Here is a 26,015-nt window from a genome sequence, read left to right as displayed (position 1 = left end):
CTCCGTGGGGACTTCCGGCAACAATCTTGATTCTGATTGGCCAGAAGACTCGAAAAAACATCAGCAAATATGTTTTATTGAGATGATGATCACTACGTGACAGAAGTTTTCAAAACTGTGGTCTCCGGTACTTTCAGTCCAACGACTACTGCATGCACAGCGTTAGAAAATCGGGCCTTCAAAATAAAAGTTTGACTTTTTCTCCCAAAAAAAAAAAAAAAAGGAATTTTTTTTTCACTCACACATCACCCACTTTTGGGTCGCGACCCACCAGTTGAGAACCACTGTCCTAGAGCACCATTAGCCGCTTTCACACCAAGTACTTTGCCGTACTTAGTGCCCAGCACTTAGTGCCCCCATGGAACTAAGTACAGATTGCGTTCACACCTGAATAAGTCCCTGAGGGAAGATTAGGCAAATGAAGCCGCTGACGTCACTGCTTCTTCTTCTGCTTTGGGTTTACTGGCAGGCCGCAAACCACTTCACGGTGTATACTGCCACCCGAAGTCCCCGGAGTTGGGGACTGGCTTCAGTAGAAGCTGCTGGGGCTCCCTTCCGAGTAAATCGCCAGAACGCCGACACCTCCTCATCACTCCACCGCTCCCATGTTTTTTTTTGTGTTGCCATAAGTTATTCTCTCTCCGTTGGTGCGCGGGGCTAATGCTAGTAATGCTAATAATGCTAATGCCAGCAAATACAATGGCGGCTTCAAAGAAGTTTTCAGAGTTTTACGGGCCGTGGTTTGCAATTCTTCCAGCCAATCGAAATTGGTATTTTTTTCTCCCCAGGATAGTACCACCTCTCTAGCAGGCACTAACAATGGGGGTAAAAGTTCTCGGAACTAATTACTCTTTTTGGTGTGAACGCAAAATTCCAGGCACTATCGGAACTAAACGGGAAAAGAACAGGTAAAAGTACTCCGGTGTGAACGCAACTATATTGTGTTCTTTTTAACCAAATATCTCTCAGAGGGGCGTGGGGAGGGGCTCCTTATTTTCATCTGAAGTAACAGACAGAGAATCAGCACTTTTGAAACAAGGCTGAAACAGAGGGGATTATGGGATGCTACAATGATCTGTTTGGTGTTTGGAGCCAAACACTTCAGAGACATGTTTTGTATATATCTGAGACCTATAATATATTGATGAAAAACAGTATAATAGGTGCTGTAATTGTGTTTTAAATGTGCTTATGTGTTTTAATTGTGCTTACATATGTACTGTCCGGCAGTGGCTCAGTCAGTATAGGGGCTTGGACTGGGAGCTGTAGGGTCGCCGGTTCAAGTCCCCGACCAGACCTAAAAGATATGGAGTGTGGACTGCTACGAGAGGTCCCAGTTCACCTCCTGCCCTGCCGTGGTGCTCTTGAGCAAGGCACCGGACACCCCCCTTCCCCCCTCACTCCCATTGCTCCCGAGCGCTGTACAATGGCTACCCAAAAGGAGAAGCCAAATGTCTCTGTGTGTGCTCTGTGACCATTAAAGAGGGTTTCATCCCTCCCAGTTCTTCTCTATATCTTGTATGTTTTCTTTTGTTGACAAAATCCCGCCAGGGACTGCAGATGGAAATGAGTCTTTATGGTTAAATCTGGCACTGTGACATAATGGGATGTCTTCATTATTATGTATGTGCATTGTCCCTTCTTAAATAAATATATCTTAATATAATAAATACTAATAGGACACACCAAATGACCAAAAATACGGAAAAACAACCAAAAAACTAACAAAAAGACTACAAAGACACACAAAATTCATTAAGACATACAACGTGTATACAAAGAAACAACAAACCACGACAGAGAGACATTGAACCACTACAATGCTAATAACAATAAACAATAATGATGTGATTATTTGATCACCCCTACATGGTGCAATCAGCATCATACAACTAGTCATAAGACAGAATTTATCAAATCCAAATCCAAAAAAGCTATCCAATGCTGTAGAACAAGGGACAAGACCCTAAACAAAAAGTATTTATATGATGTCTACCCAACACATGATTTGTGACATCATTAATTATGATATGGCTACATATTTGTATATTTGTTTTATGATGGAGTAGTGTGAAAGGATGTACATTGTGCTGTCTTTTTATATTGGTATTGCTTTTAATTATGATATGGGTATGATCATTTAAATATTTGTATAGATATGTTTGATATACATGAAGCGTGAATAGGCTACCCATTACATTTCATTGTGCAAACCTGAGTTGTAAAATGATTCATGTTGTTGCACTGTTGGAGGAGCGTGGGACTTAAAGGTGGGGTAGGTAATTTTGGAGAAACCAGCTCGAGATCGCTAGAATTTGAAAATACACAGCTGGAAAAAATCTGCCACTTCCTTACAGAGCCCCTCCTCCAACACACACGAACGCGCACATGACCAATGAGGGTACGAGATAAGGTTGTGCACAGATGGAAGGCTGACAGGCAGGTAGGCCATCCAGTTATTTTAGCCGGGCCGTTATTGGTCGTGCTTTTCACAGTACTACGTCTTCCACAGATGACTTTTTTTTATGTATTTATTGTCAAAGCATTTAATATATTCATTGCTATCGGGATGTTAAGAGCATTCCATGGAATATACCAAAAAGTATTTCCGAAATAAATTACATACCCCACCTTTAAGTTTTTAATTGCCATATCTACACTGTGCACATGACAATACAAGGCAAGCCTTGACTCCTTGAATCCTTGATAGATGAATGAACCTTGTAAAATTCACAAATGTTTCAGAATGAAGAAATAGGAATTGAATTATTAAATAGAGCCTTCATTTTCCTGGGGAATCATTCACGGTTGCAGGCAGCAATGCAAGAATGAAAGCAAGGCTGATGTGGGCTCAATCTAAACAATTATGATGTCAATATAACACAGCCATAAATTGTGCAATCAATGTGTAGTTCAGAATAATGAGTCAAAGCAAAGTATTTGCATGATGGCTATTAAAATTGTAATATTTGTAGGCTATATGTTTTACAGGCTTGTAGCTTGAAGGGGCAACCAATTACGTATAATTGTGCAACCATGATTGTAAAGGATGAATAAATGAACCTTAAAACCATGTAGAAATCACAAAGAGAAATGTAAAGATGAATGTAGGATGGTTGATGGTGTTGCAGGGTTTGCAGTGGTTGTGTAGGTGGTGCAGTGGGAGAAAAATACCTGCTTGTTGGAATATATGAAGAAAAATGAAATCAGTGTAACCCACACAAGGCTGTGTCAGCTGACTCGATGGTGAACTCAGATACGACAGCAGCAGCGGGCCTCATGGAGACAGTTGCCACGGAGACCGGGGCGCACGTCATCCTGGAGCTGTTGCCATGGTCCTCCTGACGTCAAAGCCCCTTGAAAGATGCTCAGGAAACCCCCTGGCTCGGTTGCCATGGATACTGGCGGGGGGAGGGGTGGAGTTTAGAGGAAGCGGAAGTGTCAGAGCAGGCGGAAGTGGTACTGCCCTGAATACCCTGAGCAGCGAGCGGAGGACGGCTTGATAAACTCCCATCGTTTAGAGAATACAATCGGGATTCCTTGCACGCTCTAAATGTGAGTTCACTTGCATATGACTCGATTATTGTTTTGTATACAGGGTAACGATACTCTTTTAGAGGGGAGCAGCAGACCCAGCGGTGGCCCCATTCCCCTGCCTCTGCGGCGGAAGGTGCCTATTGTGGTTAGGGGCTGGGTGCGAGGATTTAGGCCGAGACCACTGGATAAAATAGCGAGAAATAACACACAGAACACCTGGCGTTGCGCTGCCAGAGCTCTTTGTGTTGCATAATGTGACGGGAATTGTAGAGTTGTAAAGGCCCAGACTCCGGTCGATGCCATGCATGATGGTGCGCGGTGACCGTGTAGGGAGGGAGAAGCGAGCGGCACCCAAGTTTGGCCATTTTGACAGCTTAGAGGCGGCTGTGTCCAGGCCGTCGTGAAAGAAGCATTTTTAGCTTCAAATGCTAAAGTACAGCGAGTTCAGAACACGATGTTTTACAAGAGTCTTGTAATGTAATGTGTCTATACCCCGGGGAATCGACGCATCGGGTCCCGTTATTCGAACAGCAGCGTGATTAATAACGATGGCTCTAGCTCGGGTCCGTTATGGCGTAGTGAAGCTAACACACCCTCCCTATTTCCCGGGAGTTTCCCCCTCAAATGCGGCTACCATTTTAAATTCGCTCGATATCATTTTGCCAACAGATTAAAGCGGTGACGACGTAGAAAATGCCATATTTAACTATCCAGCTATTTAAGCCAATATCTTGGCGTCGGCACATAATGTAACGGGGTCAGCTAAGCTAACAATTCAAGCCAGCGGCCGTACTGTGACGTTCCGTTAGCATGCTAGTTGCCAGCTAGCGGTAATCTATCTCTCCATCTTAAAATTCCGCAGGGGAATGCGACAAGGAGGGCGTAGCTGTTGGCAGGCCGACTAAACGCTATTACAAACCAGAATATCCACCCCCTTGAGGGCTTTAAATGCTTATTGGGAAAATGTTAACCGGGGGTTGTTTTTTAGGCTGTTCAGTGTATCTCGGGTCTATTAAAGATGGTGAACCCCATTTTTTTCGTTGCGCATAAGCCTGTTAACCTTAGCCGTTAGCTCACGTTAGATGGCTGTATAACATCAGTGGTAATTCAGAGAATAATGTTGGTGTCGTGCCAGATGATTTTAGCTCACCGAAGAGACCAATTTGGATTCATTCTAACCGTTGTGCGGATTGATGCTTCTGTCAACTAACCCTTCATTACTTCTGACTGCAATACGCGGCATTATACACGATGCTAAATGCTAACTTCAGGATGCTAAAATGAAACGGATTAGCCTCTAACGCATACTAAAGGCTGGACCTGTATTGATCCACAGCGGGGAAATACGGGTGTAAAGGCAATTCAATAGAGACATAAGTACAACATGGGCTGTAGCAGAAATATAACATATTAGTGAAATAATACTAAATTAGGAATAGAATAAAAGTTGGAAGCTATAAAAATGAATTGTTGGACGTATAACATGATCAAACGACGGTGATGTGATGTATAGCAGCAGTAGTGTATGTATACAGTGTACACCAGGATAACGTATAATGATATTATTAATGGTACTCTATTAATGAATATATATATATATATATATAGTCAATGTCACATTAACATACTTTGTTGAATTATGATTATATATGATAAATGTTATTAAGTGTTTTACTATTATAGTACCATGATGTGTGGTAAATCACAGTGGTGTAAATGAGAGCACAGCATGAATGTCACATGCAGCCTGAAGCATGCTGAAGATTCACTTCCTGTTCAACACTGTTGAATAACCCTTTCCCTGGTATTAACACTTTGCTTATTTCTGTCACTTTCATTATACTATTGGGAGACTTTTATTAAATCAATGACCACATATAGAATCATGTACACTGAATTTTTTTTATAGGAATTAAGTAAGTTAACCTGAGACTGCCAAAAGACCAGAGAGAACATGAACAGGTCAAGTGATTCAAATTGTGCCCTGTTAATCTTTAAAGCGTCCTACATGCTTTCCATCATTATTTATCATTAGTGTTTTCATGACCATGACTCCATACAGAATAAAACACCATGTTGTCTGGTTGTTTGACTATCATGTTGTCATGCATATTGTAACTTTTAATGGCACACTTAACATGTTGGTTTGATTTTTGCTGCAGCAAGTGAACCATTTTGCACCAATACCTCATAAAATACTGTGTATTGGAAAGGTGCTGCTGAATTTGCCTCACCTTTCTCGGCTAAAGTTAATATCCATGCATTTGGTTTATTATTATTTCTGTCATGATAAGTGAGCAAATTATCAAGTGTTTAGCATTTTAGCTTAAATGGGTCTTAATGATTGTTATATTAATATTTATAGAAAACATAGAGCCATTAGTCATTTAGCACAGTTTATTTTAAACAGTTGTTGTAAAACATGTTTCCACTGAACCATGATTTCAACTGGTGTGGTGCTTTAAAAAATGCTGTGTTGTCTATTGCTTTATCTGGATGATTTTAACCCAAAAAAAACCTTGATTTAGAGCGATCTAGGTGTTTCTTCCTAATCAGTGTCCCTCTTTGGAGGAAATGGGTATCTGCATTTATAATGGTCCCATACACTAATGGTCTCATCATTTAGTTTTTTGGTGAACAAATGGGACTACTCAATATCAGCAGAAAATTGATTTTACGATTCACCCCTTGAATCAGCACTGTGCCACTGGCACGCTCCCAGCTGAGAGGCTAATAATGTCCCTGCACACCACAGGAAGTGCAATAGAGTGGCAGCACGTTCAAATGTGTGAACACTTTTTTGTTCTTTTTTAACATTTGCTACTTGCCGGTTCTATCAGTCGCACTCCTGTTGAATGTATCTATTTAGTTAATCAAGCAAATTGAATACCACAAATAATTACATTGATGAAACATTTATACAAAAATAGTCAGTAAATAATTCCTGCTTGGTTTACAAAATGTCCCATTGGCTACAACCAGACATATTAAAGGAATGCCACGGTATAAATAGTATGACTAAGCCTGTGCTGATTGAGCAATATTGAGCAATAGTAAATATTGTTCAACCCTAGAGTGGCAAGTGATTTTTAAATAGCTCGGGGCCAATGAGTGATTTATTGATAATTACAAGTAGCTGACAAGCATGAGCAAAAAGAATGACTGAGCAATATTTTGACATGTAGTGAACAAAATATGCACACTTATTTAACACCATTAATTAAACGTAAGATAACTAATAGAAGCTGTATGAGTACAAGTATTTGAATTTGGAAAGCGTAATAATCGCCACGCAAGCCTCTGTGCCATCTAGTGGCTTTGAAGTAAACCTGACAATGTACACTTGACAGGCCTAATATAATCACTGTTATCCAAAACAGAAATATTACTAAAGATATCAAACAAACAATTTCAAGTGATTTAAAAAAAAAAAAATCCCCAAATAGCCTTTTTTTCTTTTAGGATCAGTAAGAAATGGAAATGTATACGGCACAGCTGTGAATATTCCCACAAAATACTTTTTTCGTGTTAGGAGAGTACTAGCAGAAGACGCTAACTCGGCTCTTAGAGACATGTTTAGACAAGTGCAATATTGATGGGTGCTTTAATAGTTTAAAGAAAAAGCTACTTCTGGCAAAAACATTTTTTACAATATCTTTGTTATACTTGGTGTCTTGGTGGTCGATCTTCCGAATGTTTCAAAGGATCTATAAAGTGATCATGAAAAGTGTAGCTTTTTGAGCATTGTGCTTGGGTCGTGCCCTGCACATCAGCATGGCACCTGCTGGTGGCCTGCCAGGCTGTGGGGAAGCTGTGTGTGAAGGCAGACACCTTGATATGAATGCAATAAAACACATTTCCAAGAGTAAAGGTCCCTGCTGTCTTTTTAGAGAACTGTGACTTAGGGGATTTATTTTTCCAGCACAAATCCATAAAGGAAAGGCTTAAAACTAAAAATGTCCTGGAGTGGTTAGATTATACCTCCGTCCAATCAATAATTTGTGGCAGGACTTGAAAGTTGCTGGTTCCCACAGTCCCCTTGAAACAAAATAGATTCAGCCCTCTTGCAAAGAACAATAGGCAGGAAAATAGCAGTGTTCCCATTTGAAAAGGTGTTATGGACATCTCCAATTACAGAATCTAGGGCTGTGCAATATATCACTATCCTAGTATGAAACTAGATATATTCTTAACTTTTAGAAATCCTCAATCGTAATATAATACTTTACGAGTTTCATCTCCTGGTTTTAAAAGCAGCATTGCCGTAAACAAATATGATTTTCTGAACTTGACTTCTATTTTTTTTTTGCCTTTTCCCACTTAGTCATTTTGCCCAACAGTGTATTCTTGAATCAATGTGCTGATATTTCATTTCCTCTAGAGAACCGCAGTGACGGATCCTAAAACCCGGATGTAAACTCCTTCCGGTTCCTTCATCAAAAACCAATGCAATGTCTCCATAGGATTTAGGAAAATAGCTGGAAATAAGGTCTGTGGTTGAGACACATTTAAGAGACGGATCACGTTTTGTTCAGCCGGATAATATCCACATGTCTATCCTACTTTTATCATTTTCTAAGCATAAATCTAGTCGCAAAATGCTAACGTTATGCTATAAAGGAACTACAGCAGGGTCGCTGCTTCAACGTCACGCCAACTTAAGATCCATATTCAAACATACAGATTGTAAATGGTACGAGTTGAAGTGTTTGTTTGAACAGTCTGCAGGAGGCAGGTACTTGCTTTCAAGCAGAACAGGGCAAACAAACTTAGCGGAAGTGTTCGGTGTAATGACGTACAACGGCCTGGACAACTTCTGTACTCCTATTCAGCCACTTGTTAACAACCATCGTTTTTCAGACACGTAAACTCTTCAGAAATCACCAGTGGGGTCACTGCTGATGTATTTAATGTCGTAGAACAAAACGTGATCTGTCTCTTCAATTTGTGTCAAACACAGACCTTATTTGGAGTTATTTTCCAAAATCCTATGGAGAAATTGCATGGCTTTTTATGGAAGGAACCGGACGTGGTAAAAATGCTAACTTACTTCCGGGTTTTAGGACGCGTCACTGCGGTTCCCTATAGCGCCTAACCCAACCCTAACACAATTTGAAGATGATACTTTTGCTTCATGATGACTCAAAGGGGCTGAATACCTTTTACAATTGTTTTACCCAAATTAAGATTTAGTAGTCACAAAATTAGCATCAATCATTCATTCTTGTACAAAAGGATTTGATGATGGATAATTATGTTAACATTGTATCTGATGCTCTTTTGCAGTTTCCCTACACATGATGCACATTTGAACAAAGAAGTCAGACCACAGGCTACTCATTCTTTTTCATATTACTTAGAAATAATGCTTTTATTTGGCTGGGTTTTCTTTTCACTTTCAGAGGATTATATTGCATAAAATTAGGACTTGGTATCCGTGGCAGTTTAAGATTACTCCAAAACTGAAAACCATGTTGTAAAAAAAAAAAAGAAGAAATACAAGATTGTGTGTTTGCCAGTAAAACCTACTCTAAAAAAAATGCAAATGCTGGAAGAGCTTTGATACTAAGATGTAATAGATACCAAAAACTAAACAAATCGCAAAAACTATATTTTATTGTTGTATTTATCATAGAATAAACCTTTTCCTACCCTGTGTAGGAAGGCAAAAATACTCAACCCCTGCCTTGGGGGTTAGAGGTCAGTTAAGTTCGAAAGATACTTAAACACAATAGGGCGGTGAGTTAATTTCACTCTAGTGGACGGGTGGTTACTACGCAAAGCATCTAAAACTGGAACGTGTCCAGATGTGAGGGTAAATCCTGAATCAGCTGTGGGTGTATTAACATGTTAACCTCGTCATGTTTGAGTTTGTACTCAAGCAGTTGTAAGTGTAGAAATAAGGGATTTACACGTTCTTCCAATAAATGAGATATGCAAATGAGGAGGCTAAAAGCCCATAGTGGAGGATTCATTGTGAGATGCGTAGATAAAAAGGAGATGGAGGCGAGGCTGTGGCCTACTTAGACCCTCAGATTCATCTGGCGAGCACAAAGCCCTCGAGGATGAAACAACTGGGAGCTGGAACTAAAAAGGTTTTTGACATTTGATCAAGTGCAGTTAGACCTTCACTGGAGCATTTTATTTGTGATTGATTCTGTGAGTGATCTTAGGATTGCATCAGTGGTAGATGAGTAATTACACTGAACAAAAATATAAATGCAACACTTTTGTTTTTGCTCCCATTTTTCATGAGATGAACTCAAAGATCTAAAACATTTTCTATAAACACAAAATAACCATTTCTCTCAAATATTGTTCACAAATCTGAAAGAATCTGTGATAGTGAGCACTTCTCCTTTGCCGAGATAATCCATCCCACCTCACAGGTGTGGCATATCAAGATGCTGATTAGACAGCATGATTATTGCACAGGTGTGCTTTAGGCTGGCCACAATAGAAGGCCTTGTTCTACCTGTATGATGTTCCCTCAGAGACACCAGGTCTTTCTCTTGCATTTCGCTCATTTCCTCTCTATTGGTCGTTCTTCCTTATTTAGCATATTCCCGCTGGTAACATAAGAACCTTAACGCCTGAAATCCAAAAGCTAAATCTATCTTTCTGTCCTTTGCTCTTTCCCCCTGCAGCCTAAAAAATGGATAAGAACGACCTGGTGCAGAAAGCCAAGCTGGCCGAGCAGGCCGAGCGCTACGACGACATGGCGGCTGCCATGAAGGCGGTGACGGAGCAGGTCCCAGAGCTCAGTAACGAGGAGCGCAACCTGCTGTCTGTCGCCTACAAGAACGTGGTATGGTATCCCTCTAAGGGCGCTAATTATTTTCTTTACCCCTATATCTATGCTCAGACTATAACTGTACAGTCAGCTCATGGATTGGTTTGATTCCCAATATAGAGCTAATGGTTGTCTAAAAACGTTTTGCTACACAGGGCTTGTAACATTTTCTGAAATTATTTCATAAATCAATTTATTTAACTGTTAATTATTCCATAAATCTAAGCTAAAGAATAACAAATATGAATATCCTCTTTTAGGAAAATAATAATTTCACATGGTTGAATGAGTTAACATCAAACTAGCCGTTTGAGTTTGAAACACAATTAGTTTGAGACAAATGAATGCAAACTAAGTCCATGGAAATAGAAACAGATTCCCCGTAGCCAACAACCATGCATATCCAGTGAAAGGGTTTAAAGTAGAGAACTGTTATTGTAAGTGGTATGCATAAATAAGGAGCAGAGCAGTATACAGGGTTTAGAGGAGATTGACCATTGACTGCTCGTCAATGGTCAAAGTGATACAGCAGTTCACTCAGTCGCTCTCCACGCACACTTGTTGAAAGAAGTAGAACTAATCCATTGATATTAGCTCCATCACATGTATAACTGTTTTCTATTGCGCCAAGATCTGTTGTAATAATAATCACCTATGAGGCATTTCAGGAGATAGATTTAACACCCAAAGCATCTAGAAACAGCTGCGTCTGAAGCCATGGCCTCGGTCCTGTGCAGATTCATTCTCAGAACTCTGCTGTGGTCAGGGGCAACCACTGTACCATGTGGCTTTTCTTGACTCATCACTTGATTAAATGCCTTGTTTTTATTTAAAGCAAAGTCTTACTGTTTAGTAAGTCTTTCTACAGGACTTGCCTATTTTTATTATAGCTTACAAAAAATATTCCTTCCCCTGATGTATCTTTAGCATTTACAGGGAGTTAATATCTTCAAATGTAGCCTCTCTTTAAATAATGTGTAGTCTGACATTTGCTGCACTTCTATCGTTTTTCATGATTTTGTTTCTTCTCTCTGAAGCAGAGAATACGTAACCGGAGCCTCAGGTTTCCAGCACTGCTGCTCATTTTATCGTAGAGCTTTACTTGATCTTTTTCGTCCGTTTGCCAGCATTGAGGACTACGATGTGCTTTTTCTTGTTGCATGTACATCCTAGCTGTAACCATGAGCATGGTGCAAGTCCCTTTGTGTAGTTCATGAGCCACACTCCTCTCACATGATGCTCCTGATCACATACTAACGCTAGAATGAGAAAGATAGTCTTTGTATATGGAGTCAGGTTGGATTCTCTTCAGTTACATGTTTTAATACATTTTAAGTCTTTATACATTTCAATAACAGAAACAGCCACCTTTCTTTCAAATATTTAATACTATTCAAATAATGTCTGTTATTTATTTGTCAAGTACATAGCTATCGTGGTTACTCTATTACTAAATATGTATCTTTGCAGCTCAGATGTCGTCCGTTAGTGAAGTTGTGTTGGTTGTTGTTGCCATCAGGTGGGGGCCCGCCGCTCATCCTGGCGCGTCATCTCCAGCATCGAGCAGAAGACGGACGGGAACGATAAGAAACAGCAGATGGCTCGCGAATACCGTATGAAGATCGAGACTGAACTCCAAGAAATCTGCAACGACGTGCTGGTACGGAGAGGGATGGGGGAGGCAGGGAATGAGGGGGAGGGAAAATATATGAAGTGGAATATAAGGTATAAAAATGGCGGAAGAAAACACCAGAGCTGAATCCTCCTGGCTGAGGAGAGAACACATGGAATGCAATAACGTTGCTAGCAGCAGCACTGGCAGCTGTTAGGTCTGTCAAACAAAGCTTTACTTTCCCTCTCACTCTTCTTTTCTTGTCCTCCCGCCCCACATGGGTATATTTGGTGCCTTTACTTTGTGCAGAGGGAGGAGAGGGCTTAGCTGGTAAGGCAGCACAAGTGGCGCAGCCAACAGTGAGTGTCTGTGGGCTGCCTGCTTACATGAAGGTTCCAGAAGTCATGAGACTGAAGACGTTTTCTTAAATGAACCTGTGAGTCTGGCCTTTCTGAGCTCAGGCCTAAATAGCTGTTGGAAAGTTGTCGAGGGATGACATATGTTTAAAGTTAGCATCTCCCTGTAATCTTTAACAAAAAGCTAACAGGGAATTTTAATTTTACCAATATTGCAGAAAATAAGGTCTTTGGCCAACAAATATTTCTGATGTTGAAATGTTTAGTTCAGCAGGATATTCTCCACTTTTAGATTTTTGAGTCTATGAACAAACTACCGCACGCATGACTCCAAGTCACTAACGCTAAACTAAAGGCAGGGTTTCCCACACATAGACTTTCTTTTTGTATCCGTCCGCGAGCAGGACGCCATCTGTGATCGATTAACTAGTGGACAATGATCCCTCGCTCTACGCCTCCTGTACCTGTTCGCTCTGTTATCGCGTGAAGGGTCTGCTAACAAGCGACCAACAGAAATGTTGTTAAAGTTCACACGTATTTGTTGTTTGTCACATGTTGCATGTCACAAAGCCAGCCCCTCGTGCCCGGCTACCACCACAAGTACATTTCATATCTGTGGGAAACACTGAAAGGCGTATCATTTGTTAGATTAGCAGCTGGATGTTAACCCGTCGGGATGTACTGATGCTTTTGATATCGTTAAACAAAATGTAAAGATCTCTTAACCTCTTCTACACAGCACCCCCGATACCAGGGGGAAAAACGCGTCACATGCAGGAAACAGCGTCTGAGGGCATCTATATATAATTAAAGATTATTAATGTAACCCTTTTAGAAGGGAAGATATGGTCCTTTGTTCTGGGAATGCCATTTTCCAGCCTGAGACCTGAAAACCAGGCTCAGGGCTGAACAGGTTAAGCAACACATATTGATTTGAGAATGTAATGAGAAAAAAAAATCCAAAACCTTGTATGCTCAAATTCTGACTTATTTAAACAGGTTTTAAGACTCACTGGTTTGCAGAAACGTTAATCCCTACACCAGCAGGTGGCCTCTTTTAGATTTAGAACAAAACTCTTTTCCTTCAAGGCAGACCTGTTCCCTTCCATATTCTATATTCGTCCAAATAAAAGATTATCTTAAACAATTCAGTTACCTCCTACCTGCACCCAGTTTAGCACTAGTTTTCTGTAAACTAAAAGCTCTACATTTAATGATAACCAAAAGTATGATTTGTCTGAATTTTCGCTAAACAATAATTACCCAGTGTTTATGGTCAGTGTTGCCTTAACATACTGTAAAAGGATCTGAAAGATGCGAGGTAAGACCGTGTTAAAGGTCTTCCTCCGCTGCTTATAGTTCATTATGCTCAAGATGCTGGTAGAAAACATATTTTCTGTGTTTTTTGACCAGTTTATGCCTTTTGAACAAATTGAAGCTTCCTCAGCAACCCTCACACAGAAATTGCTCAAGGTCAAAACAGACAAATTTTTGCGCCTGTGCCAACTTCTAATAATATCTTCAAGGTCAAACTGGAAGCCTCTGCAGTGATGTGATGCTGAAGGAATGAAGGGAGGGAAGACACGCTGTCCTTAAAGCCGCAGGAAGCTCTGATTCATCTGCAGCACACAAACATGTCAGTCACCTTGATCAAGGTTGACATTACCAGATGATTGGACCGAAAGCTAAAATGAGATTTCTTCCCCTAATATATTTGAGTTCTGCTTTGTAATGGGGTAGAAATTATTTGAAGAGTAGCTTTTTTCTTGTTATGCTGTTTTCAGCCTATTAAATACTAAGATCTTTTTATACATTTCATTAAGCTGCAATTTTAACAAAGCGTCTTACAATTAGTGTTTTAAAGCATAAATAAACAAATAAAAAATGATAAGCCAAACTATTTAAAGAATTGTTGTTGCCAACATGCAGTGGGGAAAGGTGCGTCTGCAAAGCAAGATGTGTAGACTTCCTGATATCAATGGGGAGCTCATTAGCAAACAGGTGTGTTTCTGTTGGGGGAAGCCAAGCCCCAAGGAAGTAAGTGGGACATTGATGCAAATGTTCGTGGTGGCCAAACGGTAGTACTACAACTTCCATGTTACACCGTGATATCATTGAAGCCAAAAAAAACATTTTCCCATTGATTTGCATTGGGAAAGAGACGTCTGTAAATTAGCATAGAATTACATTTTTTAGGTTAACCAAGGACCCAGTGCGTTAACCCTCTGAGACCCACGGGGCCGTATACGATCCCAAATATCACGTTGTGTTCAAAGCGTCATAACTTCTCATCTGTTTCAGCCAGAGACATGCTGTGTGTTGCCTCTTAAACTACAGAAACGGCAATAAACAACTCTTAAGTTTTTCATTGAGAGCCGTTTACTTATTTCGGTGAAACGAATGTGCGTAGAGTTTTAAAGGATGCGGATAGTCTCACCTTGATTCTGGCGCATTGCTTATCGTTTTATAGATCTATTCTCATCCACCATCTTTGTTTGTGACGTAAAGAGTGTAAGCGTCACGTTTCTGAATCGGACACTCTGAGTGGATGCAGTCACAGCCAATCGGAGTCTGATTCAGTCAGTTCCGTTGTTATGTGTACTGAAACGAGAGCCGGTATAATTCCACGCGCGAAAACAAAATAAAAGTTGGAATACGTTGTTTTAGTGTTTTGAAAGTAGACTGAGGTATGGCAAGGACGTTTACTACAGCTGAGGCTTTGGAGCTGATTTTTCAAGGGGACGATGTCGATGAAAATTTAGACGAATCTGCTCAGCATGCCATGTGTGATTGTGGACATGAACTGCCATGATATTTGTGACCCGCTCTATCGAAATCAGTCGGAAGTCGCAACGGCTCATTTCAAAAATAAAAATGGATTTGGGTTAAAAAATTGTTTTTCGGGTGTTTTGTTTGATTTTAAACAAACAAAGTCTTGGCTTTCAGAATATGAAACTTTTATTTCCAAAATCACACAATAAATACATTCTTTAAGCTTGTAAACGGAAGATTACAGCTCTCACTCGCCACTCTGCTCTTCCACAGCACCGCTCCCCCTCCCTCCGGCTGAAATTATGAATGTAAGAGTATAGTAATCATAGATAACACGGCAGGGTCCGTTACAGTTTGTTTTCATCTGATTTCAAATAAACAAAGTCTTGGCTTTCAGAATATTAAACTTGTTTCGGCAAATTCAGATGATAAATACAGCTTTGAAGCTTGTAACGTCATAATTACAAGCGGAGAACGGAGTAATTTAACGTCAGAGCAGGCATAACAACAGCCGGTGTTTCTCCTGAGAGTTTTCCCCGGGAAACAAACACAATACACACAAACGCAAAATTACACACACACGTATACACACGCACACTCGCGAGCTTCCCCTCCAAACGAAAATATCTTCCCTCCGTAGTATTTTGATCATTTGCTAATAACCAATCAGATCGATGGATTCCAGAGAAGAGAAAACTTTGAAGGCCTTTTTCTCAAAATGATGACTTGGTGACGGTCATTATATAATGTGACATATTTCGCTTGATATTTGGAGTAGAACAACAATCCTGATATCATTAGAAAGCTAGGAATATCCTCTTTCCAGCAGTGTATACAACTCAGAATGTGTCTTCGGGTCAATGCGACTGATTTCGATGGAGCAGGTCACTTATCATGTGTAGTCTTCAAAATTGGCAGGACAAAAAATGACAATTCCTCGCAAAAAAAACGCCCAAGGACACTGCCGAAAAAGAAGGGCATAACTAATGAACAGAGTAAGTTAGAATCTTCTAATCAGTTGATAATAAATGTGTACAATTTTCTGTATTGAATGTTTCTTTCAATGTTTTGGTAAACAGTTATTTTCAATGAAATAAGTAAAAAATTCAAGCTCCATTTTTTTCTTTATGGGCAAATATCCTCTATATTGTATATAAGTCTCTAATGAGTGACATATGTCATTAGCTGAGGTTGTGCTGATTTCTGGGATGTGTAAAACTTGAGTTATTTTCTGATATTTCCCAGAGTTATTGGAGGCGGGGCTAAAGGACAATACAAGTCACATGCTCATAAGACCAAAGTCCACGGATGATCTGAGGGTGTTTTTGCTTGTCAGGCCATTTTGGCTTCATGTGCCACCAAGCGTCTCAAAGGATGAACGGGGTCCCGCCTCCAACTTTGTATTCTGTTCTCTTTATCCATCATGGATCTGACCTGACCCCCATTCTCTGTGAGGCGATTGGCCGATGCAAAGTGCACGTGTCAGTGTATGGTTAAACCTGTAGGAAGGGCCTGACATGTAGTAGTAACACCGTCTGTAATCCAGTTGCCCATTGACTGGTGCACTGGCAGGCTGCTCTGTGTGACTCCCTTCTGCTCCTTTCTTCTGTTTCAGGATCTGCTCGAAAAATTCCTCATTGCAAATGCAACTATGGCGGAGAGCAAGGTGTTCTACCTCAAAATGAAAGGAGACTACTTCAGATACCTGTCAGAGGTGGCCTCTGGGGACTCAAAGAAGAGTGAGTGTTTGACACTAATAAAAAGCCTTTCTCATTGTTCTATTACTTTAGTTTTGTCAGCAACATAGCAATGTTTTATAGGAGCACGTATCATCGTTTAGGAGACTCCTTTGAGCTACAGTCAAAGTTTAAACCAGTTAAAGGAGGATTTCTCACCAGAGTCCTTTGTTATGGCTAAAGTCAGTTGCTGTGTTGCTCAAAGTAAATATTTCCTTTTTAATAAACAAACCAAGGTAACTAGTTTTATTGCTCGCCGTAAAGTGGCTTTTTTATTACCTAGAGCTAGGAGCTCCATTTATACAACCCTCACGCTTCACTTGGAACATGTTCCTAAAGTACTTAAAAATCTGAAATCACAGGACTTGTCATTTTCTATAAGGTTACGCTGTATATCGCGGTGCAGAAAGTGTTATTCCGATTAAAATAAGCATCCCTTTCTTATCACATTTGGTTATTTAGTTTTTATTAATAAAATCCTCAGAAAATAACAATCTAAATGGCAGCTTTATGGTGCCGGTGAACAATAATTGTAATTGTTCCAGGTTCAGATATAAATAAATATTCGTCTTTCATTTATACTATTTTATATTTGAAACCCTAACAAAATAAATAAAACACTTTTACTGTAGGTCTTTCTCCTATTTTATTTTCAAAAAGCTGACAAATAACTGACAGATTATACTGATTTGAATATGTCTCTTCCATGTCTGCTCAAATCAGTATTGCAGAATCTCTAATGGTGCCCAGTAGATAATGTCATCTCGGTATTAGGATACCTTTTTTTATAAAAACCACTATAGATTATGTGTATATATGTTTCTGCTACTATAATATGTCTATTTCTGTCGGTCTTTTAAAGAAAATGCCGATATTTATACTCTCGGTGGGCTGATTTTCATACATTTTGGGTCGATTTGGAAGATTTAGGAGACTCTGGATCATTTGGATTGGACAGTTTGCCTATTTATTTGAAAATTATCCACAGTAGAGATAATAATTGTCATCTTGTGCTCTCTATATCCAATGGTCGCAACAATTCTCATTGTACTTCAAATCAGCCCACAGTACATATATATGTACATATATATGTACTGTGGGCTGATTTGAAGTACATATATATGTACATATATATGTACTGTGGGCTGATTTGAAGTACATATATATGTACATATATATGTACATATATATGTACATATATATGTACATATATATGTACTGTGGGCTGATTTGAAGTACATATATATGTACATATATATGTACATATATATGGCCATTTTTGATCCTGGAATGGTCAGAAATGGATTCAGCATCCTCAATAACCCCAATACACTCCAACATTGTCCAACTCGGCCAAGACATCTTTTTTTTTTTTTTTACTATTGTTTACATTCATATTAAGTTTGGCTATAAAACCTGTTACAGTTTCTTACTGCTCCTGCAGAAAAGTGTTTTGTAGGGACAGTTGTGATGACTTGAGAGCATAAAGTGAAGCTGATGTGTTGTTCTGTGCAGACACGGTGGACAGCTCTCAGGAGGCCTACCAGAACGCCTTCGACATCAGCAAGAAGGACATGCAGCCCACACACCCCATCCGGCTGGGCCTGGCCCTCAACTTCTCCGTGTTCTACTACGAAATCCTCAACTCGCCCGAGCAGGCCTGCGCTCTGGCCAAGCAGGTGGGTGCTCCTCAGACCCCTGGCTTTAATGTTTGTGGTACTGAAGGTGGGGGGGCCTTCCTGCACAGCTAGCATTAATAGGGTGTCCGCAGGCTCTTAAAAAGTATTAAAAGTTGATAAATCAATTTAGCGAAAAGGAAGGCAATTAAAAAGTATTAAACGGCATTTTCCAAGGTATTAAGAAGGTCCACAACGACAACATGAAACTCCCTTTAATTGACTGAAACGACATGTCGGGAAACCCCCTCAAGGCGGCCCCATGCATAGCGCGCCGTAAAATGCTGCTTCTTATTTTAAGTTTTGTTGGGGGGAGGGGGAAGAGTCTGTCGATGGGGATCAAAGCTGTCCGGTCTCACATGCTAAGTGCTAGCCAGAAAGCCGCGGCGTTTAAGTCCCGACTCTCCCGATGGCCAATCCGTGCCTCCCCTGACTGCACGTCGCTGACACACACCGCTGCAGTGCAGACTCTCTGCACGGAGGAGCCGCAAAGGAGCAGCGGAGTCCGGGCGATGCTCCTCCTCCGAGGAAGAGACACACGTTCACTAAGCCGAACTATATCCGGTCACAGAGATCTGCTATTTTAAAGTAAGGTCAACACATATCGACCCTAAATATAGTCTATATTAAGAACGAGAAAAGTCTTAACATATATATCGTTTTTTGTAAACATGTGACAAATGTGTGAGGGTGATGACGACAGAGCATCGTCCTATGTGCCGGGCTTAGCCCCGGACAGCCCCAGCCCAATTGAACCCCTGGGTATTTGTGAGGGAGCTCCTATATGGCATTACCCCGCTGAAGCTCACCAAAGTTTCATATATTTCATAGTTCAAAGTTTTGTCAATTGTTTTGTTTATTGGTCAAATACTGGTTTCTAATGGTTTCTGAGGAGTTTGACTGGAATGAAAGAGCACAGAGTACAGAAGCAACAAAGCAGCATACTGCATTAAACCTGACCTTCACAGAGAGGTTGAAGTTCATGTGGAGAGGAGGCTTCAGTAGTCTGTCTGCACTCTGTTTAGTTGTGCTATCTTACAATCAATATAGTAAATGTGAGGTAAAGTGTGTCGCCAATGTAACCGGTTAGAACTCGAAGTTGCGATGAGGTCTTAAAATGTATGGAAAGGGTCTTAAAAAAGGTCTTGAAAGGTATTACATTTGACTTCAGGATTCCTGCATAGACCCTGATTAAAGGAGGAGCCATGTTCCGCCAGCAGCTGAGCAAAGCGGTCGAACATGTCAGACTGTAGAAGCCCCACACGGAAAAGGGATTACTTCAAATGCTCAGGCGGGGCTCACTCTAAGGACTTATTTCTGTGTAAGGGGAACACATGTAACTAATGTGAAGTTATAAGCGTCTGTGTGCCTTTGTTTCAATTTGATGTCTTAAACCGATAAATGGAAAAGTGAGTGCAACGTTTTTTTGTTGCTTTTTACCGTAATACAAAAATCCAACTTAATCAAAGAATTGCTAGTATTTAAAAAAACATCTTAAAAGGCAACAAGGTGTAAAGAAAAATAAACGTCACTTTTATTGGTTAACATTCATAGGAGCAAACATACCTGCGTTTTTAAGTTTTTAATAAAGGGATTACATTAGCCGCTTTCACACCAAGTACTTAGTGGGACTCCCAGCAGCTTCTACTGAAGCCTTCCGAGTAAATCGCCAGAACGCCGACACCTCCTCATCTCCACCACTCCCATGTTTTCTTTTGTGTTGCCATAAGTTAGTCTCTGTCCGTTGGGGCACTGGGCTAATGCTAATGCTAATGCTGCAGGATAGATGCTCATCTTCTGTTGTCTCAGTACTCTAATTGAACCCGTGTACATTTGTTTAGAGGATTTAAATCACATTTAGCTTCATCTTTGATCTAAAGAACATACAAAAGTGTGACGAGCTATAAAGAAACAAATGGCTGGAATCCTGTAGGTACATTAGCATCAAACCAGCCATATGGACTACATAAAGAAATGAGCATTATGTTCTTCTAACGCCTCTGTTCCTCTGCAGGCCTTCGACGAGGCGATCGCTGAGCTCGACACCTTGAACGAGGACTCGTACAAAGACAGCACGCTGATCATGCAGCTACTAAGGGACAACCTCACTGTGAGTACACACTCTGACACGTAATACAGTCCCACAACATGTGTTTAACGGAGTGAAGACAGGGCTGCATCCTCAAGTATAGAATACAGGGGATGTTGTGTACAAATAACGTTCAATCGAGCTGTGGGTGGATTCAGTTTCCTGCAGTGTTTTTCATCAAATCACCCTATAAGCTCATTCTATAAACATTTATTTATTACATTAATACATATCGTTTAAGCATTTTCTCATGTTCAAACAAAACACACAATGAGTACATAATGTCATTAAAGCTTATTCCTCTTACCATCTCCTGTAGTGTGAAGAGCCAGTTTGGCCTGTAACTCTTTCAGTATGTGGACATCCACATATATAACACGGTAACCAGATATAGAGTATACATAACCTTTATTTTCTACAACCCACATGTTCCCTCTTTCATACACGCTCTAGTTTTTAGTAGTGTTTAGTTTCTCTAAAATGAATTCACATTCACAAATGATACACAAATCTTAAGCTGTACCTTAAGTGTACATGTAAACAGTTAGAGTAAAGTGTTTGGTGCTAATACTTAGCAGACTGTGCAATGAATTAGGTATAGTAATAATGAATACAGTTTGTTGAACAGATGACAGGAACAGCCTGCTTTATAAGACGTAAATAAACTGTTTTACAATGTTCCTACTCAGCCCCAAGTCCACTGATTCCCAATGAAGATGTTAATATATATATATATATGTATGTATGTATGTATATGTGTAGTCACATCCTAAAAAGGGCTCAGTAATTCTTCAAACAGCTGGACACTTGAGTTTAAAGCAGACGCTGCTCTAGCACAAATAGTGCATTTGTCGGGGACTATTTTCAGCGGCGGATTAATCCACATTGCTTGCTTTAGTGAGTATTTGACTTAATCCTAAATACATTCCTGTGTGTGCTCATTGGTATTAGGGAGCACGTCACCTGGTGAAACAGTGATGTGGTTTAAAAGTTTTTGATCAACAATTGAGGTCTTCAGCACAGAGGAATAACATATGATGGACACACACACACACACACACACACACACACACACACACACACACACACACACACACACTACTTGGTTTTGGTCTTCTCATGGGATATAAAGAGTCCTATCTTGATGAAAATAAGATAAAGTACAACTTAATTGTCTGAGTAAATGATGACGTGGCGTTTTCTGATTGGCTCAAATGTGTCTCTGTCCTGCAGCTGTGGACATCAGAAAACCAGGGAGACGACGCCGACGCCGGGGATGGAGAGAACTAGAGCGCACTTCACTGTTACCCCCCCCCCCCCCCCCCCCCCCCCAACTCTCTCCCTCCTCCTTTATCTCTTTTCTTCTCTTCTTCCTCTCTTCGTACACATACAGCCCGTTCATTCCCCCCCTCTTTCAGCCCCTGGCCTCCCGACCTCCTTCTGTATAACCAACAGCATGAATAGCACCTGACCTTCAGACAGATATATATTTAAATCCAAAAAATAGGGGTGGTGGGCTAAGAGAAAGTACTCCATCTCCCCCTCCCCCGATCACTCCAAGGTAAACCTTATAGCACGCACGGAGGTTTTTTTTATCCAAAAACGATGAAATAAATGAATCTCTTAGACTCCCACCTCCTCCCCTCCCTCGTTTAATCTTCCTCCTCCGCTCTTCCCCTTCCTAACATTTCAAATACCCCCCCAGTGAGTTAATGCACATATATAGTCGTACCCTGCCCCCCTTCCCCCTAAATCTAATGAGTTAACGCACTTAGTGACCCCCTCTTCCTCCCCCTCCTATAGTGAGTTAACGCTCTCGTGTAGTCACCCCCCCCCCTTCTCTTTTGGCTTTTCTTAGTGTTATCGGCATATGGCTGGTTTTATTCCACTTTAAACAAAACAAAAGAAATTATTAAACTGTCTGTTTATTTTCAACAAACACTGTGATGCTTAGTTTTTCCTCCTCTTTGCCACCAGATCCTGGGGATAAAACATCTGTGGGGGGGGGGGGGGGGTGTTTGAGCAGCAGTGCCATTCTGCTGAGGTTTATACAGAAGGGTCCTCCTACAAGGCTGTATTGTGACACTGACGCATCTAAAACAGAACCTGCTGTGTAAAGCATTTTTTATTATTTTCTAACCCCATTTATATTCTGTCCGGAAACTGATCTGAAAACGTATTAAAAACATTCCCTGGACGTTGGAGAAGCCTGCTCCCGTGGATCCCTGAAGTTCATTTTTGATTGCCTATTTTCTTCCTCTTTCTGTGTGTAACAACTCAAACTCGTCTTTTCCATTTTTTGAGAACTGTAAAATTGTAAAACATTTTTCGAGTGTAACTGTAAATCTGTTTTTTGGAGAGCGGTTGGTCGATGTTGTCCGTTAACGTGAAGCCACTTCAGTCCGCCGCTTGCTTTGGACACTTGCCCACAGAACTTTATTTGGTACTTTTCTGTCTCCTTTTCAACCCCAAAACTCTTCTTATATCCGTCACTGACACAGTTCCACTCGCTGCTTAATAGTCTGATCAGCCGGCGAGATGCAAGCTGTCATTTATCACCGTGTAAATGTACCGCAACCATGGAGGGGGTGGGAGGGTAACAGTCTGTGGATCGACAACTTCCTGCTTCCTCATTTCCAAAATAGAAATAACAGTTAGGCATTGTTCCTCTAAAGGGATCAAGATAAGAGCATCAGCCTGACGAATAAAAGTTGCTTTGCAAAACCATTAAAAGCATTCAGATGTAGTGCTACAGAACCGCCTAAAAGAACTATCATTAAAAGGGCAAGATAATTCTATTTTAAACAAGCTCAAACAATATAATAAAGTTATTAAAAATGTAGTTACAATTTAAGATATGAATAGTTGTTGGATTTATGAAAAGGCAGCGGCGAAAATCAAAGTATTCAGCCTTGCTTTAAAGAGGTGAGTTTTGGGGTTGTTTGATCCAGGTATATCGCCGCAGAATGACTCGAGCTGTAACCCGATCCAGAGCAACCATTCCTCCGATACAAATGGATGAGGCAACAGCGTTTTCTCTTAGCGTTAAGAATCCTAAATATGAGCAGCAGTTAGCGATTGTTCCTCTAAAGAGATCAAGATTAGAATCAGCTAACTGCCTGAAAACATTCATTTAGTCTAGCGTTAATGAGGGCTGTGGTGAGTGTGCCGATCATCAGACCAGGGAAGCACGTTCAATCCCTCCTCGACCGCTGCTGCAGTCAGCATGTGGCCGTGTTGCTTCTTTGGGTATTCCCCCAGTATTACATGTCTATATGTAAAGCGCTAAAATAAATATACATTTGTAGCTCCTTCTTGAGCTTGAATAAACAGGCAAAACAAATCTTAGAGCTGGAAGTTTGATTAAGAAGAGACAAGGGTGTAACCAAATCCAACAATGTGATTCTTTAAAAAACTAAATAAATGAGGAAGCGGGGGTTTCCCTCGCCGCAGTTTGAGTTCACACGGTATGTTTGTTAAGGAGCCACATGTCCTGGCAGCCGATCAGTCAATCATCTGAGTGGAGAGAGCCTGTCGTCGGATTGGTTAAACTCTTCAGGCTGGAGGTCATAAACATGCGTTGCCTTTTTTTAGATTAAACTCTGCGAAAAGTGCTCAATCGGCTGTTGACGGTACATGTTCTGGATCTGATCTTATACAATTGTGTCGATGTAACTGTTAAAGTTTCTCTTGTTTAAATGGCGAGATACTGTACGTGTTCAAAAGCGGTTAAAACTTTGAGAAACATCGGATTTTGGAAAAGCAAAAGCCCCTCTTGTTCTTTAAATCTATATTTTCTCCACTCAGTGTCACAATAACCTTGTCACTAACCATCTCGACATTCCACTCTTTAGGTGAAGAAAAGTCAATGTTTTTTTTTCCTTTGCTGGGGACAAATGTTTTCATGCACTGAAGTTTAAAAGGTTAAAAAAGAATTCCTCCCTGCCGCTCTTTTTCTCGTTAGCTGAACAAAAAGGCAGTTATTCTACGCTTTCTAAGGAAAAAATGATCCCATGCAGTAGTGAATGTGGCACCGAGCCTGTCTGTATATCTGGTATCTCAAATCATTTTGTTTTTACTGACCAGTATTATGCTTAAAATAAAAAGGAGAAAAAAAATAACCCAAAAAAACAACAAAAAGTTTGCTTCTGTGACGGTTTTATTGCTTAGCGCGCACGTGGTTGTGAACATTTAGACTTAGCTCAAGGACACCCTCCAAAAAAAAATAATTACACAAAAAAAATTCCTTCAACGCCTCCCCCCCGGTTATTGAAGTAATACTAGATTTGTGTATGTCTTTTTAAAAAAAAAAAAACAGCTCTAGTTTCACCTTACATGTTATAAACAGGACAAAATGTGAAAGACAATTTAAAGTGAAATAAAGGTTTTATCAGTTCCGAATCAGCCCCGCTTTGTTTATTACCACTATAATGTATTTAAACTTCTACTGAGGTTCACTGGTTCTAAGATGCACAGCATGCAGGAAGTGTGTCTGGAAGGAACAGGAAATGCTTTAAATCACTGTCCATGGATTCACTCAGTTTTATTGAGCTTTGGGTTTTCCCGAGAAATGCAAATATTTAACGGGAAGGCCGAGTTCTGCTGGATCATCTCTGCTTTCAAATCAGCAGTATTCAAATGTAGCAAGATGCTAACTTTTATTCTCATTTGGTTCCAGCAGAATACATGCAGATACCTCATATTCAGATAAACACTCCTTGAAGGGTTAGAAAAACTCTGCTTTGTTGTATTTTATTTTCCTCCAGAAATGGATATCAATTGTTTGCTTAAACGTAATTTAAACAGCTCCCAAAGTAGAAATCTGGAGTGAGAGAGAAGACGAGAAACTTTTCGTTTGGTAATATTTGGATTTAATTCAGGATGCTTCAACCAAAGCGGCTGTTTTACTGAAGCCGGAGGGAGGGACATGCTAAAGACCTCTGACTAATCTAAATCAGAACACAGACAGTCTGACTGAAGACGCACTGTAATAGTGCCTTCCTTATTTAAACAGTTGTCTAGCTTCCCTCCTTCCCTTTGTTAGAAGCAGATCTGTGAGTCATGTCTGGTTCACGGCCAACACAAACCTCCCTCCTGAGGAGGGAAACGTTGACATATTTAAAGTGCAACCCTCCTGTTATCCCCAGATTTACTTTACACCCTTTATCCTCTGGGGTCAATTTGACCCCAGTAGTTTAAAACTCAAGACAATGATCATAATCCAATTTTAACCAAAATGTATGTCTCTGGTGCTTTAGGTATCTTATTTGACTACCTATGTAGGAGCCATTTAGGGGTGTTGTTGTTATGTCAGTTTACTTTATTTATATTTATACTACACTACTATTTTGAACACTTGGTGGCGGGCTTTAACTGCACCGGGTGTATAAAAGCAGTCACAGGTGACAGGAAATGACGTGGACACAGGAGGTAGAGCATACCGA

At 40.4% G+C, this 26,015-nt stretch overlaps 1 protein-coding gene across 1 annotated transcript; it reads left to right on the top strand.

Annotated features, from left to right (window-relative positions):
* The first annotated feature begins 3,395 nt into the window (after window positions 1-3,395).
* ywhaba (tyrosine 3-monooxygenase/tryptophan 5-monooxygenase activation protein, beta polypeptide a) lies at window positions 3,396-24,916 on the top strand. Its single transcript, XM_034231647.1, has 7 exons — window positions 3,396-3,555; window positions 10,185-10,345; window positions 11,850-11,990; window positions 16,686-16,809; window positions 18,322-18,485; window positions 20,497-20,592; window positions 21,805-24,916. Exons 2-7 carry the CDS (start codon window positions 10,193-10,195, stop codon window positions 21,859-21,861), a joined length of 735 nt encoding a protein of 244 aa, XP_034087538.1. The 5' UTR covers window positions 3,396-3,555; window positions 10,185-10,192; the 3' UTR covers window positions 21,862-24,916.
* Window positions 24,917-26,015: the final 1,099 nt, after the last annotated feature.

This window comes from Gymnodraco acuticeps, unplaced genomic scaffold (assembly GCF_902827175.1).
Source record: "Gymnodraco acuticeps unplaced genomic scaffold, fGymAcu1.1, whole genome shotgun sequence".
Classification (NCBI taxonomy): Eukaryota; Metazoa; Chordata; class Actinopteri; order Perciformes; family Bathydraconidae; genus Gymnodraco; species Gymnodraco acuticeps.
This window is presented reverse-complemented; position numbering and strand designations above follow the sequence as displayed.

Coding starts and splice junctions, on each gene's coding strand:
- ywhaba (XM_034231647.1), top strand. CDS start 10,193: ATGGATAAGAACGACCTGGTGCAGAAAGCCAAGCTGGCCGAGCAGGCC. Junction 10,346..11,849: donor CTGTCGCCTACAAGAACGTG/GTATGGTATCCC, acceptor TGTTGCCATCAG/GTGGGGGCCCGCCGCTCATC. Junction 11,991..16,685: donor AAATCTGCAACGACGTGCTG/GTACGGAGAGGG, acceptor CTTCTGTTTCAG/GATCTGCTCGAAAAATTCCT.